The 19,041-nt window shown below is 46.1% G+C and overlaps 1 protein-coding gene across 2 annotated transcripts; it reads right to left on the minus strand.

The window, feature by feature from the left end:
• Nucleotides 1-995: 995 nt before the first annotated feature.
• On the minus strand, nt 996-9,224 carry LOC140460639 (uncharacterized). 2 transcript variants are annotated; one of them, XM_072555256.1, is made up of 3 exons: nt 9,109-9,224; nt 3,931-4,085; nt 996-2,293 (listed from the first exon to the last, which is right to left on the minus strand). In XM_072555256.1, exon 3 carries the CDS (start codon nt 1,950-1,952, stop codon nt 1,056-1,058), a length of 897 nt encoding a protein of 298 aa, XP_072411357.1. In that variant the 5' UTR covers nt 1,953-2,293; nt 3,931-4,085; nt 9,109-9,224; the 3' UTR covers nt 996-1,055. The 2 variants fall into 2 exon arrangements, with proteins under 2 accessions (XP_072411357.1, XP_072411358.1); XM_072555257.1 differs by lacking the exon at nt 3,931-4,085 and having other exon boundaries at nt 9,109-9,203.
• Nucleotides 9,225-19,041: the final 9,817 nt, after the last annotated feature.

The raw sequence follows: 19,041 nt of genomic DNA on the forward strand, positions 1-19,041 counted from the left end.
TACAGCACGGAAACAGATCCTTCAGTCCAATTCGTCCATGCTGACCAGATATTCTAAATTAATCTAGTCCCATTTGCCAGCACTTGGCCCAAATCCCTCTAACCCTTTCTATTCATGTCCCCAACCAAATATCTTTTAAATTCTGGAATTCTACCAGCCTCCTCCACTTCCTCTGGCAGCTTATTCCATACATGCACCACATTCTGCATGAAAAGTTTTCCCTTTAGGTCCGTTTTAAATCTTTCCCCTCTCACTCTAAACCTATGCCCTCTAGTTCTAACAACATCCTGATAAATCATTTCTGATGGAGATGTCAACGTTTCGGGTAGAACCCTTCTTCAGTCCTGAGGGATAATATCTGAAATGCTGACTTCTCCACGTCCTGTTGTGCCCAGCCTCCTGTTTGTCTATTTTAGATTCCAGCATCTGCAGTTTTTTATTTTGTCTCTAACAAATGGTGGAGCAGATTCGATGGGTCAAAATAGCCTAACTTCTGCTCCAATGGTCTTGTGGTCTTAGGATTGTGCGGGTCCTAGGCTCAATGAGCAGCAGCGCCCACTGGAAGCAATGTTCACAGAATCATGGAGTCCCTGCAGTGTGGAAATGGGCCCTTCTGCCCAACAGGTTCAGAGCGACCCTTTGAAGAGTAACTCACCCAGACACATTCTCCTACCCTATCACTCTGCACTTACCCCTAACTAATGCACCACACCTACACCCCCTGAACACTATGGGACTATTTGGCTTGGCCAATTCGCCCAAATATGCGCATGTTTGGAATTTGGGAAGACACTGCAGCATGCGGAGGAAATGCACACAGACACTGGTGGCCGGGGCGGGTGGGGGCGGGGGGGGGGGGCGGGGGAGGAATACGTGCAAACTCCACACAGACAGTCACCCTGAGGATGAAATCTGCATCCCTGGTGTTATGAGGCAGCAGTGCTAACCAATGAGCCACCACCACTCCCAACCCCCCCCTCCCCCCCTCCCCCAGTAGAAAACAAAAAAGCCTATCAGCTCTCCCACTGCACCCACTGTCAGAAAGGGCAGGAGGTTCAGTCCTGGGGATGACCCTCAGCAGTGTTACCGGCAGAATCGGATTGTTGGGAGCATTGGTGCCTCCGCTGGTGCTTGTTCAAGCTGCAGGACATTGTGAACTTCTGCCCACATTCAGGGCAGGCAAACGGCCTCTCCCCAGTGTGGACCCGCTGGTGCATCAGTAGAGTGGAGGAGACAGCAAAGCCCTTCCCGCACTCGAGGCAGGTGAATGGCCTCTCCCCAGTGTGGACCCACCGGTGTGTCAGCAGGTGGGAGGCCTGGGTAAAGCCCTTCCCGCACAGAGAGCCGCTGAAGGGCCTTTCCCCAGTGTGGACCCGCCGGTGCTTCAGCAGTTCAGAAGAGCGCGTAAAGCACTTCTCGCAGACAGAGCAGGTGAATGGCCTCTCGCTGGTGTGAACCCGCCGGTGGGCCAGCAGGTCAGAGGAATCGCTGAAGGCCTTCCCACATTTGGGGCAGGGGAAGGGCTTCTCACCGGTATGGACCCGTCGGTGAATCACGAGGTGGGAGGAGCGAGTGAACACCTTCCCACAATCTGGGCAGCGGAAGGGCCTCTCCCCTGTGTGCACCCGCTGGTGCCTCATCAGGGCAGAGGAATCACTGAAGGCCTTCCCACACTTGAGGCAGCTGAAGGGCCTCTCCCCTGTGTGCACCCGCTGGTGCCTCATCAGGGCAGACGAATCACTGAAGGCCTTCCCACACTTGAGGCAGCTGAAGGGCCTCTCCCCTGTGTGCACCCGCTGGTGCCTCATCAGGGCAGAGGAATCGCTGAACGCCTTCCCGCACTCAGGACAGGAGAATGGCTTCTCCCTGGTGTGACTGCGCCGATGTGTCTCCAGGGCAGACGGGACACGGAAGCCTTTCCCGCAGTCGCCACACTTCCATGGTTTCTCCATCGCCGAAGCTACAGTTGCATACAAACGCGTGTATGTCCCCTCCCTGCCTTGAATTCCTCTATCCAGCCAGATAACTGATTCAGGCTCCACACTCAGTGCGTTGCTGCAACAGTAGGGTCACTCTTCCAGTCCCACTGATGCTGAAAACGTACTGAAACAGGAACCAATTGGATCATAGTTGAAAATTGTTGCAGTCCCGATGGATTGAGTGGCTCACAAATGCTGGAGAATCAGAGTCAAAAACTATGGGTCAGGCAGCATCTGAGGAGCAGGAGAGTCAATGGTTCAGGCATAAGCCCTTTATGTGTTGATTTTGAAACTTCATCTTCAGATCAAATACTCTGAAAAGAGATTACAAAAGTCATCACTGCCAGTCCAGGGTAGAAATTCAGAACTAGCAATTCTACTTTCTGCAGAACATTGTTTTCTTTTGTTATTCCACAAAACTGAAAGCACCATCCCACTCTCTCTCTCTCTCTGTTCTCACTCCATTCTAATTCTCCTGAAAGTGCTGATTCAGGATCTGACAGGGACAGAAGAGCAAAACAGTCACAACTGACATCTCTCTGAATTTTGGATACCTCCATCTGAAACTTAATATCTTCCACGACATTGGGATACTGTTGAGAGTGAGTATGTCTGATTTTGGGAAGCAAAAATATAGTGTGTACATTCAGGACTAACTGCAATTCAGCAGGAAGCCGAATGTGCTGGAGCCAATGCGGAAGAGGAGGACACAAAACCTTGAAGCTGCAATGAGGAATACTGCATGTGCTGTACTTGTACCTGTTGCATTTATTTGTGGGAATCAAATGCATTTTAAAAATAAAAACAAACAAGATATCTACATCTCCCCTTTCCCAATCTCCCAATGCTGTTCTGGACACAGAGTGAGAGAATTGGGAGGAGGAGTTGGCCATTTGGTCTTTTGAGCCTGCACCAGCATTGAACAGATCATATCTGGATATGAATATACCTACAGCCAGGTGGATAGACTGGGATTTCTTTCACTGGAGCAGAGGAGATTGAGAGGTGATGTTAGAGAGGATTATAAAATCATGAGGGGTACAGATGAGGTGAACGGCAGGTGTCCTTTCCCTTGGGTGGGGCTTTCAAGATTAGGGAGTAAATTTTGAAGGGGAGAGGAGAAAGATTTTAAAAAAGACATGAAGAGCTCCATTTTTTTCACACAGAGAGTGGTTTGTGTGGATGGGTGTCCAGAGGAAATGGTGGATGCAGGTACAGTTACAATGTTTCATAGACATTTGGATAAGCACATGAATAGGAAAAGTTCAGAGGGAAATGGGCCAATCACTGGCAAATGGGACTAGTTGGGTTTGAAAACATAGTCAGCATAGACTAGTTGGACTGAAGGGTCTATTTCTGTGCTGTATGACCCTGTAGGTGTTCTGTACTGGTCTTAAAACCATTTTCTTGGAAATCCAAGATGGCGGTGGTTTGAGTGGTCTGCCACCCCCAGCAAGGTGGACCTTTACCCCCTCCCCCCCACCTCATTAACCATCTGTAAGAGAAAAAAAATTGCTAATAGAAATTTACTGAACATCTGGAGCTGCTATAATTGTGGTTTGCCAGCTTTAAGACCATAAGGAAAGCAAATGAAGGAAAGGAGCCGACAGAGGTGCAGCAGGCAGGGCATTCCCCTACTGCATCAGGGGTGCCTGGAGCCAATGCTCAAACTCCCAGGGCCGTCCCTTTAGATTTAATGGGGCAGCAGCAGTTACTCTCGGAGATGGCAAACTCTGAGATAAGATTGAAGCAGCAGTGGAACCACTATCTACCACGCTGGAAAAGCATAAACAGAAAATTCAAATGTTGGACAGAAGAGAATAGGCAGTGGAGGAGAGGACCGTGGCAGAGGTCTCAGGAGGAAGGATCCAAACGATGGAAGACCAGGTTCGGGTCCTTCAGGAGCAAGTGGACGACGACCTGGAAAACAAAAGTAGAAGAAAAATCTTACAGCTCGTGGGTCTTCCGGAATGCAAGGAAGGTGAAGACCTCGTTGGATTCCTGGGGCTGGAGTCGGAGTCGGGTCTGTTGAGTGTGGGGCGGGCCCACTGGATCAAAATGCGGTCAGGGCCGGACCCGCGCCCCCGCACGGTCCTAGTGCAACTCCTGCATTATAAAGAAAAACAGTTAGTGATTGAAACAGCAAGAAGACAGGTAAGAGATCCAGAGGCCTTAATGCACAAAGGCTCAAGAATAATGTGTTTTTAGGACTTCTCGGGAGCCTGGATGAAGAACAGAAGAGCATTTGATGAAGTTAACAGAAAATTAAGGGATCTGAACATTCAATATTCCTTGAGGTACCTGGCCGTGTTGCATTTCTCTCATGGAGGGACGGTATATAATTTTGATTCAACAGAAAAGGCGAAGGGCTTTGTGAATTCACTGAATTAAAGGACTCAGGTCGGGGTGAAGGCGGGACATCATTACAGACAATGCTACTTTTTGCCCCTTTTTGTTGTGGTTATCGGCTTGATATGTACGGGGGGGAGTTCTCTACATAATTGGGGTTATTTGAGTGTTTGCTTAAGTTATATGTGGTTGTTAGATTTTTATTTAGAGTAGTTTTTAATAGGAGTAGTTTTTAGACTTTATCCAGTTAATGTCTTTGTCGCTCACCACACCTCAGATAAGCTTCCTCCTCTTGGGTAACCACGGGCTGCCCTGGATGACCATGGCTACTGATTCATTCAGGTGGTGCACCTGGAAGGTAAAAGGGAGCCATTCCCCCATTAAAAAGATGCTGTTAAGCCTTAGAAAGGAAAGGGTGGACATCACCCTGCTGCAAGAGACACATTTAAATGATAAGGAACATCTAAAACTGCAGCGGGGGCGGGGGGGGGGGTTATGATAGGGTATTCTTCTCCTCCTTTAGCTCCAAGTGTAGAGGAGTGGCTATACTGGTAAGAATGAACCTCCCTGTCCAGGTAATTGAGCAAATTAAGGACGAACATGGATGGTCCATCATTCTTACAGCTCTAACACATGGAGAAGAGTATGGCGTCCTGAATGTATATCGTTCCCCGGTGCACCCTCTTAAATTTCTAATTGATGCAGTTGCTAAATTAATAAGTCTAGGGTGCGCCGCATGGTCATTGGAGAAGATTTTAATCGCCTAATAGATCCCGAGGTAGACAGGGTGCGAAGGGGCCAGGCAGATACACCGACACAACCTAAGCAGTTGGTGGACATGTGCGAGGAGTTGGGATCTCCACCCTAATGTGGAGGCATCTCCACCCTAATGGAAGAGACATAACTTTCTCTTCCAACCCACACAAGTGCCACTTGGGAACTGACACTTTTTAATGCCATTGGATTGCTTGAACAGAACATTGGCTTGTGAAATTGGCAATATAGGTGTCTCGGACCATGTGCCAGTGTATTTAGATGGTAAAGTCAAGGGTGGTGGAATGGATGCACAGCACTGGTGCATGGACCCATTCCTGTTAAGGCGTAGCAAATCCGTTGAGTACAGCAGAAGAGAGTTCAAGGCCTTCTGGGATATCAACCCAGGTATGGCCAGTAATCCAGCAATACTGTGGGAGGCCACTAAGGCATATTTATGAGGCCTGATTATTTCGTATTCAACAAATGGAAGGAGACAGAGGGAGGAGCAAAATCAGATGCTGGAGACCCGGCTGCAGATAGCTGAGAAAGCATATTATAATAGGCCTTCCCTGGTCAAACTGCAGCTCTCCGGACTGCTCTCGACTCATTGCACACACAGGTGGCAAAAAAAGGGTCTCCTTTGCTGAACAAAGATTGTTTTAATCTGGAGATAAGCCAAGTCGATATCTGGCTAGAAAGAAAAATGCTTCCCAATCTTTTATGTCTGTTAGAGAGAAGGCTGGCACAGTGAGTTGAAGAAGATCAATGTTAGATTTATGGAATACTTTGCACAGTAATATCGGTCAGAGGGAGACGAACACGGTGCAGCGAGGATGCAGTCCTTTTTTGAGGACCTGCACCTCCCCAGTATAAAGGCAGAACAGGTTTCCCTGTTGAATAGGCCTATTACGATACAGGAGGTGCAGGAAGCAATAAAGCATCCCACTGGGGTCAGATAGATTCCCAAGTGAATTCTATAAGGAATTCATAAATGTGTTCGTGGAGCCGCCTCTGGGGATGTATTGCTATTCATATACACAGGATTGTCTTCTGCACTCTCTTAGGGAGGCTAATATCTCCCTCATTTTAAAGGAGGGGAAAGAGCCTGAAGAATGTGCTTCACGTAGACCCATTTCACTGTTGAATGTAAATTTTAAAATTGTTACCAAGATGCTGGCCCTGAGGTTGGAAAATGTGTTGCGCTAAATTATGAAAGATGAATAGACGGGTTTTGTCAAGGGCTGTAGCTCCTCCAACAATATCAGGAGGGTACTGACCATAGTGCAGGTATGCCAGCAAAGATTGATCCCGGGTTCAGTGTCTCCCGAGACGCAGAAAATGAGTTTGACCAGATAGAATGGCCGTACCTATTTGGGATCCTACAGCGTTTTGGTTTGGGGGGGTCCTTTGGTCGATGGGTGGTGGAGTTGCATAATGATCCTAAGGCAAACATCATCACAAACTGCACTAAGTCAGATAACTTTAATACTGGGAGAGGTAGTCGACAGGGGTGTCCTCTTTCACCACTGCTACTTACCTTGGCAATTGAGCCATTAGCTGGGGCTGTCAGGAGGGATCCTGAAATAGTGGGGCCAGGGGTGGGAATGGGCGGGAATAAGATCACCCTATAAGCTGATGACATCCACTTCTCCTTGGCCCATCCGGAGGAGTCCGTTCCTCGATTGATTCAAACAATTAATGTATCTGGAGTTTTTCGGGCTGTTGGATCAACTTTACAAAATCGGAAGCCGTGCCAGTGGGGGGTATTAATGGAGGTGCCTGATCTGAAGGATGGAATGCAGTTCCTGTTTAGACGGTCGTCAAAAGGGTTTTTTGTATTTGGGAGTTTTTATTACCCCTGTCTTCCACCAGCTGTATAAAGCTAACTATGTACAATTACTGGAGAGGATAAAACGGGGGTGGGGGGGGGGTGGTGGGGGTGGTGGTGGTGGACCTTCTAGACTTGGAGATATCAAATAAGTGCTTTATCAGCAAATGTGGGTGACTGGGCACGGGGGGATTCAGGGTCGATTTGGCTTGACACTGAAGCTTTGCAGTCCCCTAGTTAATCTATTATTCATGGATAAGATGAAATCCGTGACCGAGCAGTGTAAGAGTCCAATCATTTTAAATACGGTGAAAGCCTGGAAGATAATGAGGCAAGACAAGGGCAATTGGCTGAAGACTTCGCCATTTACCCCATTGGCTGGAGCCCAAGGATTTCAATCTGGGGCTGTAAGTCATGGGAGAATAAGGGAATCTCCTGTCTGGGAAACTTATTTGAGGCGGAGATCTTGATGTTATTTAGCCAGCTAAGTTAGAAGTATGGATTGTCTAAGAGGAACGTTTTCCGGTACTTTCAGGTAAGGGATTATATACAGAGGAAGACCACGCTCCTGGCTCAGCTTTACAGGCCACATGTGGAGAAAAGAGTGCTCTGGTGTACGGGTGCTCTTTCAGTTAATATTTTGCATCATTTACAGAAGGGACGTGCCTTAGGGATGTGGACGGACTCTGGAATCGACCTTAGGACATGGAATCGGGAGCTAGGAGAGGATATTTCATTGGAAGTATGGGAAGATATATGGGAAAATGTAAGGAAAATTTCAATATGTAACAAAGCAGAGGTCATGCAATTGAAGATTTTACACAGGGCTCATTTGGCGCCAGAGAGGCTAGCGAAGTTTAAGAGAGGAGCGTCACCAGGGTGTCCCAAATGTAAAATTAGTATAGGCACTCTCCCACACTGTTGTAAGATCCAGAGATACTGGAGTGCATGGTAAGAACATCCTGAGGATTGAAGTTCTTTTGGGGTTGCCAAATTTGCTCTCTCTGGGGGAACACGGGAAGAGACTGTAACATTCTTACCCACTGTGCGAGAAAGCACATTTTAATGAATTGGCCATTGGAAAAGCCCCCAGGTCTTATGGGGTGGCATATGCTGGTGATGGAGCATCTCCCCCAAGACTACCTCACAAATATGGTGCACCACAAAACAGAACACTTTTACAAGACATGGTGGCCCTTTCTCAATTATATTGATGCAGACTTTTCCGCAATATTAATTAGGGGTGTGGTACAGCCATGGGAATCAGTCTGGGCAACCGTGGGGTCCTGGGAGGGGGAGATTGGGGGAAAAGAATATTGGGAGAATGACTGGTGCTCCCAGGATTGGGAGCCTCAGTGGAGGTGTGGTGAGTGAAATAGAATAAAGTAATGTGATATAATCTACTTTAAGTTAATATGCATTCAGTTTAATTTAATTTTTATTTAATTTGATTATAGTTTAGCTTAAGCTCAGCAGATATGGTTGTTCTGGTAGGGTAGTAGGTAGTTCATTATTAATAGCATTGTGATATGACATTGTTGTATTGCCTCTATCTTTCTGGACTTTGGTTTAGTTCTTTTCTGTGTCTAGATGTTTTGTAAAGGATTTGAAAAAGTTTCCAATAAAATATTTAATAAAAAAATTCTTGCCTTCCCCCATAACTATATTTGACATTTAAAAGTCAGATGAACTCAGCTTTGAATATATTCAATGACCCCTAACTGCAGGGAGACATTTCTGAACTCAATTTCTCTTGCTAACATACCATTTGCCTTGGTCATTGCTTGCTGCACCTCTGTGACAACTGGCATTGACTGGAGTAGAAAGCCTGAGTAGAAGGCAGCTGAGGCACCTTTGTACATCCACACATCATTCCTGATGAAGTGCTTGTGCCCAAAATGTTGACTCTCCTGCACCTCGGATGGTGCCTGACCTGCTGTGCTTTGCCAGGACCACAGTTTTCAACTCTGATCCCCAGCATCTGCAGTCCTCACTTGCTCTACATCCCAATATATCACCATTTAAACAATGCATCTCCTTTCTGCTTTTATTTCACAGGAAAGGCTACAACTGCACACTGTGTTACTGCATTTGCCACGTGTTTGCTAATTAAGACACAGACATGAACCAACTTTGCTGAAAGTCGAGTTGAACACGAGAATGGAAAAGGGGGTGAGAAAAATGTGTTGTACTCACAGATGTTGGATAGAGGAAAGAAGTTGCAGTTGGGGTAAGGCTCAATCTTCATTCAGAGAGAGAGGAGCAGCAACGGCACCAACACAAACTCATGATCCAACTTCCGCATTCAGACAATGGGGGCAGGCTCCTTCCGGTCCTCCAGCACATTCCATTGGCCCATCAAAACAATATCGTGCGTCGTTCCCGCTGACAGCAAAGAGCATGCGCAGTATTCTACTGACACCGAGAAGCATGCGCAGTGCTTGCTGACACCGAGAAGCATGCGCAGTATGCCAAGTGGAGTTGCCGGTGCAACTGACAGATTTTCAGTGTCCAAATGCCAGTCAGAAAAAAGAAACGCTAGAGCCACAATTTGTTTTGTTTCCCTGGGGCTCAACACTTTATTCCTTTTTCATTTTGTCTGGCTGCTCAACATTTGTATGTCTTTTCCCCAGAGTAGAGGCAGTCCAAAACTAGAGGGGGATAGGTATAAGGTGAGAGGGGAAAGGTTCAAAAGGGACCGAAGAGCGTGGTATAGGTATGGAATGAGCTACCAGAGGCAGTGGTCAAGGCTGGTACAATTCCAACATTTAAAAGGCATTTGGATGGGTATATGAATAGGAAGAGTTGAGAGGTATATGGGCCAAATAGTGGCAAATGGATCACTAGATTAATTTAGGATATATTGTCGGCGTGGACCGAAAGGTTTGTTTCCGTGCTGTGCAACTCTATGGCTCTATTTCTACATAATTTGAACCAATTTCACAAGACTAGGATTCGGCCCTTGCACCCTTCCAGCCTGTCCTCAACTGTGGCCTAACTACACAGATTTTTTATGGAAATTTCAAAAAGATGGCTGCAGCTTTTTTTTTTCAACAATTGAATATGCTTTCAGACTTTACCGATGTTTCTGAGTACATCGTTTTAGCTATTCTCAATGTTAAAGATCAGCTATTTCTCAAATCAACCCCTCCTGTCTCCCAGGTAGAGTCATTACCATCCACTCTCTCTATGCTTAGAGGTCTCGAGGCAAGAGAAAGGATGGGGGTTGGGGGTGCGGGGTCAGAGATTGGATGGGAGGCAGAGGCTTGGAGGGAAAGACAAAAAGAAAATGGACACGGGGACAGACCATCGGGGATAGAGAAAGCCTGGAGGTGCACAGGTTGGGGGGTAGAGGGTTTGGCAGAGAGAGAGAATGGGGGGGGTGCAGAATGTGAAGCGAGAGGAATTGGGGGTTGCAGAGTGTGGGGAGAGAGAATGGATGGGGGGCAGAGTGTGGGGGGAGAAAGAGCAAAAATGAATGGCAGGAGAGGGTGGGGGGAGGGACAGAATGAGTTTGGGGAGAGGGACTGGATACAGGAAGGCAGAGGGTGGGGAGAAAGAGAAGGGGAATGGATGGGGGGCAGAGGGTATGGAGATAGAATGGAGGGGGTTGCAGAGAGTGGGGTAAGAAACAGGAGGGTGTGTGAGAGAGAGAAGAGACGGGAAGCTCGGGATAGTGAGAAAGAATGGACGGGGCCGCTATAGTTGGCGATGGGTAAATGGACAGGGGACGCTGAGGGGATGATTGGGTCTTGATTCAATGGGGAGGTGGTGAATGCATACCACCCACTCCCACCATCCCCCCCACTCCCAGGATCCCCTTCTCTGTACATGTGCAGTGCAGATTTTTGTAAGTGACACTACACAGAGTCTGGAACACTGTGTGAGCGCAGTCACCCTCACGTCCTGGCATCAGCAAACCACTGCCTTTCTCTTTTAAAAACTAAATAAAGACATGGGCGACATACTGGGGATGGAAGAAGTGGCTGAGAAACTGAACTGAGAGTCAGCGCTTTCAAGAGAGGGGAGCTGGGCAAAAACAGGAGGACGGAAGGATGAATTCGGTTTGGAATCCATCGAAAGGTGGAGGAATTGGGAGACAGATTTTGGGTAGAACAAAGAGAAGGATGTTCCGTACAAACCAGAATTCTCTCATCTTATTTTCTGCCCTGCACTGACAGCAGTGATCTGATCTCTCAAGGTATTAGCAGAGAAAGAGATTTGCTGTTCAGGCATGCACAAGGAATTTACTCAGGGCCTGAATATCAGCAGCATTTGAATCCAGGAGGGGAAATGTTTGTCTGCAGGAAATTATTCCAAACTTGACATGCATCGAGAAGCCCCGCGATTACACGCAGCCTGCGTGGGAGTGCCCCAGGGTTCTGACTGTGGAGAGAACTTGAACTTTTGGCAAAATGTGGACTGGGTATTCTCACTGTAGATGAGCCCTTCATTGGATCGTTGAGGCTGCCAAGACACACTGACCCCTACACCGTGGAAACTCTGTGGAAGCAAATTCAATTTCTCAAATGGACTGAAGTGTCACCAAGGGCCTGTTTCCACAGGCTTTATGATTCCCCCAACATGTTTGCAGCCTGGTTTCCAGCTCCAACTCTCGGAGCCGAAGGTCCTCCAGCATGTGTTTTCCCTAGTTTCCAGCATCCAGAACCTCCCACCTCCTGCAAATCGAAAGATAAGTCCCACTCTGCCCTCTCCAGTGTGTGTTGTGCAACTGCTTCATCAATTTTAGTGGACCAGCAGAGGCTTACAGCCAAGTTTGGAACCCATAAGGATGGCCTCAACCAGGACCTTGGGTTCATGTCACATGACAGGTAACCTCACTTCACTGTCACACACAAAGCACATACACTCACATTCACACAGACCCCTCTCTCAGACACACACATATACCCCCCACACTCACACCCTCTCACAGGCTGATACTCTATCACACACACACACACTTTATCAAGCATGCACACACTCTCACCCTCTCATGCACGCACATTAACATATCAGGCTTTGGGGTGAGACTTTGAATTTGCAGAATTATATTTGCAGATATATTATAATTTGCTCAAAAAGCACACAATCTACAGGCAGTCAATCCATGTGAGATTTTATAAATTTCTACTTTGGAAATAGAACCAGTCTGATTCAAGTTTGATATACAGACCTTAAGTTGTCTTGAGAATGTGTTTTCAAAGTTCTGGGATTTACATATTAATGAACCAAAACCTGCAACCCATTCTAAAAGAGAAAAGACTTAACAACAATCTAGGTTTGTTCAATATATCATTTCTGTTGCATGAAACTGCAACCTTTTGCTATAAATTCTCTTATGCTCCTGCTCCACAAACACCTGATGAAGGAGCAGTGTTCCAAAAGTTAGTGCTTCCAAATAAACATGTTGGACTATAACCTGGTGTTGTATGATTTTTAACTTTGTTTCTTGTGAATACATCCCACACCTCCCAGTGCTGCCAGTAAACCTAACAATGCTGATGAAACGATGCAGTACCTGCACTCCGGAAAAATTTACAATATCTAACAATACTAGCTACTCATCCACTGCTCATTCTGATACATGACATTGGAAACTTAGTGCAGGAGTTTGAAAGAAATGAGCAGCTTTAAAACAAAAACCTGTTGGATCTCACAGCTTTCAATGAGAGTCTGAGACCGGGGTTAAGTTCTGTTTAACCCAACTTTGCCACCCAACTTTGTTACAGTTTCAGATCTCCCCAGCAAAAAAGTGTATGAAAAGTAGCTTGTTTTTGAAAAAAAAAGCAGCTCAAAGTGCACACACTCCTCCCAACTCCACTTCCTTTACTGTTGGTCAGCTGAGTTGTCCCTTTATAATTCTAAACTCCAGATTTCTGACCGAATTCCAATTCTGCAACCTGGCACAGCAGGATTTGAACCTGGGAGTCCCCAAAACTGGGTTGATATTCCAGTCGATAATGACACTCAGCCGTCATTCCTTCAATCCCCCTGCGATGGCGCGTAAACTCGCAGGTGGGCGGAGCGGGTGAAGCCCTTTCCACACTGAGAGCAGATGGATGGCCTCTCCTCAGTGTGGACCCTTTGATGGATCAGCAGTGTAGATGACTGAGTGAACCCCTTCCCACACACGGAGCATGTGAATGGCCTCTCCCTGGTGTGGATCCGCTGGTGCCTCCGCACGTTGCTCACATGACTGAAGCTCTTTCCACACTTGGGGTAGGTGAACCCACTGTGTACCCACTGGTGGGTCCGCAGAGAGTAAGAATCGACAAATCCCTTCCCACACTCAGAGCAGGTGAACAGCCTCTACCCCATGTGAACTCGCTGGAGTTTCAGGAGATGGATGCATTGATGAATCACTGCCCACACTGAGAGCAGGAGAACGGCCTCTCCCCCGTGTGGACCCGCTGGTGTGTCTGCAGCCGGGACGACTGAGTGAATCCTTTCCCACAATAGTGACAGATGAATGGCCTCTCCCTGGTGTGAACTGCACAGCCAACTGAAACTCTTCCCGCACACTGAGCAGGAGAACGGCATCTCCCCAGTGTGAACATGTCTGTGGGTGTCAAGCGCTGATGGGAAAGGGAATTATTTCCCACAGTCCCCACATTTCCATGGTTTCCCCATGCGGAGAGCTTTCCTTGTGTCACTCTGGGTTTGAAATTTATAACGGAGCGGGTACACAGTCTATCCCCACCGTGCGGGGTGAGACTTTGATTCCCCAAGCTGAGTAAATGGTTTGAAGCACTTTTCACAGTCTGGGCACTGAAACTTCCTCACTCAATGTCTCAGTATTCTTCCTGCCACAGGACTGTCCAAACTCTCTCAAGCAGACAAAAGCAAACATTTCTTCTCGACTGGAATGGCTGCTGAGATTCAAGTCCCAATGAATCAAATGGCTCTGTCAGAAGTTGATGTATCATTTCCTTTCAGATTTCTTTCGACACGTCTTCCTGCAAAAAAAAATCACAAATTAATTGATCACTGTCAGTACTATTAAATGAACATAACATCGGTGGCAATTCCTGTAGATTGCTAGATGCCTGCTGATCATATATTACGCAGGACACAGAAAGCCCCTCATGCAGCCAGATAGCCTTAGGTGTGAATGGAGAAAAATGTCATTTAGATGACAATGATCTGGACAAAGCTGCCAACAAAGGTGCTGGAAATGAAGCTGAATCAAGGATATGATAATAAAATGGCAAAGCTGTTTGAGAAAAGAAAGCCGGTAAAGTTGCTGAATGACTTCCTGCTGGCCTAGTATATAGAAAAATGCCAAAAAATACATGGCATAAATCCATTACTACATTAGAAGGTTAAAAATCATAGCCACGAAGCTTTTACAACAGCCAACAATATCAGATACACACTATATGAAGCAACATGCGTCTACATTTTATATCAATGTGCCAATCCCTTAAAAACTGCTCAGTTCCATGAGAAACTACCCTTTCAATTGTGAACATGAGGAAAGAAGCAATCCTTTTCCAGGGTGCAAACTCTATATGTGCCAAACTGAGGGATACACAATGAAAATACCTTTGAGACAGAGAGCATCTGAGCACCTTTGGAGAGTCTGCTCCCTTCCTGGATTCACTCCAGTTACAAGTGAATAGTGTCCCCCTGTCACTCTCTCTAGCCCCCCTCCACCTCCCCCCCCCCCCAGATAAAGAATGGAAAGGGGGAGACATTGCTTTGCTCCCAGATGTTGCCCAGAGGGAGGGGCCTTCACTATGAAACTGACAGGGCTACTTACATGTTGTGACATCCACAATGGCAATGGGGGGTGGGGCGACAGCGGGCCAACACTGCGCCTGTGCTGCCCTGCAGCTGAGGTATGTGGGGAGGGGAGGACACTTTGCAAACTCCCTTTGCTCTCCTCCAAGTCAATGTGGTTCGAGTTCAACCAAAGCACGGGATTTAATTTTAGCTTCACACTCACAGAAAACCACCTTCTCAGTGAATCAAGCAATTTATTTTCCCTCCACTCCATGGAAATACTGATTTGTGAGACTCCAGGGTTGAAGTTGTTACCATATCTGCCACAGGGGGTTGGGTAGAAACTGTTTATTTTATGAACCATTTCAATTCAACCCCATCCTTGCCATTCAAATATTAATGTTAGACAGAGGGCGGTTCATGTGTGGAATGAACTTCCTGAGGAAGGGGAAGGTCCAGGTACAATTCAAAGACATTTGTTTAAGTACATGAATAGGAAAGGTTTGGAGGGATATAGACCAGGAGCAGGCAGGAGAGACTGGTTTAGATTGGGATTATGGTTGGCATGGACTGGTTGGACCAAAGGTCCGTGATCATTCTGTATGATTCGATGGTAAGTTCATAGTTCCTTGAAAGTGGAGTCGCAGGTAGACAGCACAGTGCAGAAGGGGTTTGGTATGCTTGCCTTTTTTTGGTCAGTGCACTGGGTGTAGGATTGGGAGGTCATATTGTGACTGTAGAAAACATTGGTTAGGGCAGGTTTGGAGTGTTGCATGCAATTCTGGTACCAGTGATCCCACCCTGACACACCATAAACCAGAGATAGTGACTGAAATTGACTCTGATACAGAATCAAATAATTAAGTCCCTGCAGTGCAGGAAGAGGCCATTTGGCCCATTGAATGCATTGGGTATAGGAGCTGGGAGATCACGTTGCAGCTGTACAGGACATTGGTTAGGCCACTTTAGGAATGTTGCATTCGATTCTGGACTCCCTGCTCTAGGATAGGAAAACTGTTGTGAAATCTGAAAGGGCACAGAAAAGATTGATAAGGATGTCACCAGGGTTTGTGGTATAAGGAGAGGCTGAATAGGATGGGGCTATTTCTCTGGAGTGTCAGAGGCTGAGGGTGACCTTAAAGTGGTTCATAAAGTCATGGAGAGAGTGAATGGTCCAAAGGAATTGGTGGAGGCTGGTACAATTAAAACATTTAAAAGGCATCTGGATGAGTGTGTGAATAAGAAGGGTTTGGAGGGATATGGGTGAAATGCTGGCAAATTGGTCACTAGATTCATATAGGAAAGCATAGATGTGTTGGATTAAAAAGTCTGTTTGTATATCACTATGTATATTTGATTTCTGTTGATGTAAATATCGTTATTTCTGTTGATGTAAATATCGTTATAAATCATAGCTGGGTACTAATACTAGATACAAGGGAGAGAAAATTTCTCAAGTGGGGCACAAGAAGAATCCTGGGAGACCCCTAATTCTGGTTTACTATCTAATGAACAAACTTTAAGCATGAGCACCAAATGTTCGTTTATGTCTAATTTTGTTTCATTGTCCTTGTTTTATTCCCTGCTACAATGACTCACTCAGCCTGGATGGTTGACAGGCTAAGAGATGTGGGTTGGACCTTGACTGACTGAATGTTTTATTGTCCTGGAAGCTGTAAAAGGGGGTCAAAGCTTCAGCAGAAATCCAGCAGAGCTGAGAACAGATGACATCTCACTCTGTGGGAACAGGGAGATCAACAGAAGGACAGTGAAATCAGGACCTGAAATCTGAGCTGACACCAGACTGCTGTGTGATCTGTGCTTCGATTAGCAGTGCCAACCCTCTACTTTTACAGACCTTCCCATTCAACTTGAATGCCATGCACCCTTGTCATCCTGATGCCATGTCACTGTAAGGAGTCTTAGATCATATTCTCTTCAATGTGTACAGTCAATTCATTCACAGTCTTCAGTTTTGATTGTTGTGATCTTTTCAATCCAGTTTTGATTGCTGGGACATTTCTGCTCCTTGTCCCTTTCTATCATTCTCTAATGTTCATTTTCCACATCACTACATTGCTCACCTGCCTTGATTTGAATTGGCCAAGAGAAATGTAGATCTATCCGTTTACATGAATAGAAACAGGAGTAGGCCATTTGGCCCATTGAGCCTACTCCACTATTCATAAAGATCATGGATGACCTATCCATCGTCTCAGCTCCACTTATCTGCACTATCCCGACTACCCTAAATTCCTCCCTTGCAAAATCCCATCGAACTGTATCTTGAATATGGCTGCTTCTATTATTTCCTTGGGCAAAGAATTCCATGGCTTCACCGCTCTCTGGGAAAAGCAATTTCTCCCTCTCTATCTCCTCTACTCCCCCTAATCTTGTGACCTGGTCTTACCCACCAGCAGAAATGACTAGATAAACTGGGGCTGGGTGGCATGCTCTTTGGATGGGTCAGTGTGGATTTGATGGGATGAATGGCCAGTTTCCACACTGTAGGGCTTCTACGATTAACCGCAGTTGTGTTTGCCTCAGATCACAAACCTAGAACCTCCCACCTCCTACAAATGGAAAGACAAGTCCCACCCTGCCCTCTCGTATGTGTGTTCTCTAACTGCTTAATCATTTCTAGTGAATACAGCTCACACCTCCCACTGCCGCCAGTAACCTTTACAATGCTGATGAAACAATGGTATACCTGCAGGACTGAAAATCGTAAGGCTTCTAATGATACCAGTTACTGATTCACTGTTCCTTCTGATGTACAGTATTGGAAATATAATGGTGGAGGCTGAATGAAATGAGCAGTTTAAAACAAAAACCAACCTAACCCTTCACTAGGCTCAGGACGCTTTACTTAAAATACATCCTCACATTTCAACAAATTCCCATCTTCCACCAAAATCCCAGATGCCCTCACTCACTCAACTGCTGTCTCACAAATGAAAGATTTCATTGTAGCTTCTGCTCCCAGTAAGGGCAAAACATCTTTGAAAGTTGCTCTGAAAGTCCAGTCTTCACAACGACATTTGTGCTTTCCTTCAGTCGAAATTGTCTGTGCGGACCAGATATTCCGAATTAACATAGTCCCATCTGTCGGCACTTAGCCTGTATCTCTCTCAATTCACCATATTAACAGATGCCTTTTAAAATATTGTAATTATACCAGCTTCTAACACTTTGTCCAGCAGCTCATTCCATGCTCGATTCACCCTCGGTGTGAGATAGTTGTCCATAAGGTTCCTTTTAAATCTTTCCCCTCTCACCTCAAACCTATACCTTCTAGTTTTGGACTCCCGTACTATGCGGAAAAGTTCTTGGCTATTCACCCTATCCATGCTCCTTATGACCTTCAATAAAGTCACCCCTCAGCCTCCAATGCTCCAGGGAAAACAGCCCCGACCTATTTAGCCTCTCCATATAGCTCAAACCCTGAAACTCTGGCAATAGTCTTGTAAATCTTTATGAAACCCTTTCAAACGTTCACAACACTTTTCCTGTAGCAGGGTAACCAGAACTGAACACAGTATTCCAAAAGTAGCCTAATCAACGTCCTGTACAGCTGCAACATAACCTCCCATCATCTGTACGGAAATACACTGACTTATAAAAGCAAGCATACCGTACTAATTCTTCGCTATCCTGTCTACCTGCGACTCCACTTTCAAGAAACTATGAACCAGCACTCCAAGGTATCTTTGGTCAATAACATTCCCCATTAACTTTGCAGATCCTGCCCTGATCTGCCTTTCCAAAATCCAAATTTCAAAATGGGGCTGAAAAACTTATCAGCCGTGATTGAATGGTGGAGTAGATCTGATGGGCTGAATGGCCTAATTTCTGCACCTATGTCATATGTTCTCTTGCTGTCCTGGACACAGAGTGAGAGAATTTGGAGCAGGAATAGGTCATTTGGTCTTTCCAGTCAGCACCAGCATTGAACAGTTCATAACTGGATATAAATATACCGGCATCTAGGTGGACAGGGTGGGATTTTTTTCACTGCAGCATCGGAGGTTGAGAGGTGACCTTCGAGAGGATTATAAAATCTTGAGGGGTATAAATGAGGTAAACAGCAGATATTCTTTCCCTGGGGTGGGGGTTTCAAGGTTAGGGAGTAAACTTTGAAGATGAGATGAGAAGAGAAATATTTAACAAAGACATGAGGGACACCTTTTTATTTTAAGACAGAGAATGATTCCACACAAGAACCAATGTCCAGAGGAGATGGGTGTAGGTACAATTACAGTGTTTAAAAGACATTTGGATAAGTATATGAATAGGAAAGGTTCAGAGGGATATATGGGCCAATCACTGGCAGGTGGGACTAGTTTAGTTTCAGAACACGATCCGCATGGACTAGTTGGACTGAATGGTCTGTTTCTGTGC

Source organism: Chiloscyllium punctatum, chromosome 36 (genome assembly GCF_047496795.1).
Source record: "Chiloscyllium punctatum isolate Juve2018m chromosome 36, sChiPun1.3, whole genome shotgun sequence".
NCBI lineage: Eukaryota > Metazoa > Chordata > Chondrichthyes > Orectolobiformes > Hemiscylliidae > Chiloscyllium > Chiloscyllium punctatum.

What these genes read in the sequence shown, in the direction of transcription:
- LOC140460639 (XM_072555256.1), bottom strand. Translation starts at nt 1,952, where the DNA reads ATGGAGAAACCATGGAAGTGTGGCGACTGCGGGAAAGGCTTCCGTGTC.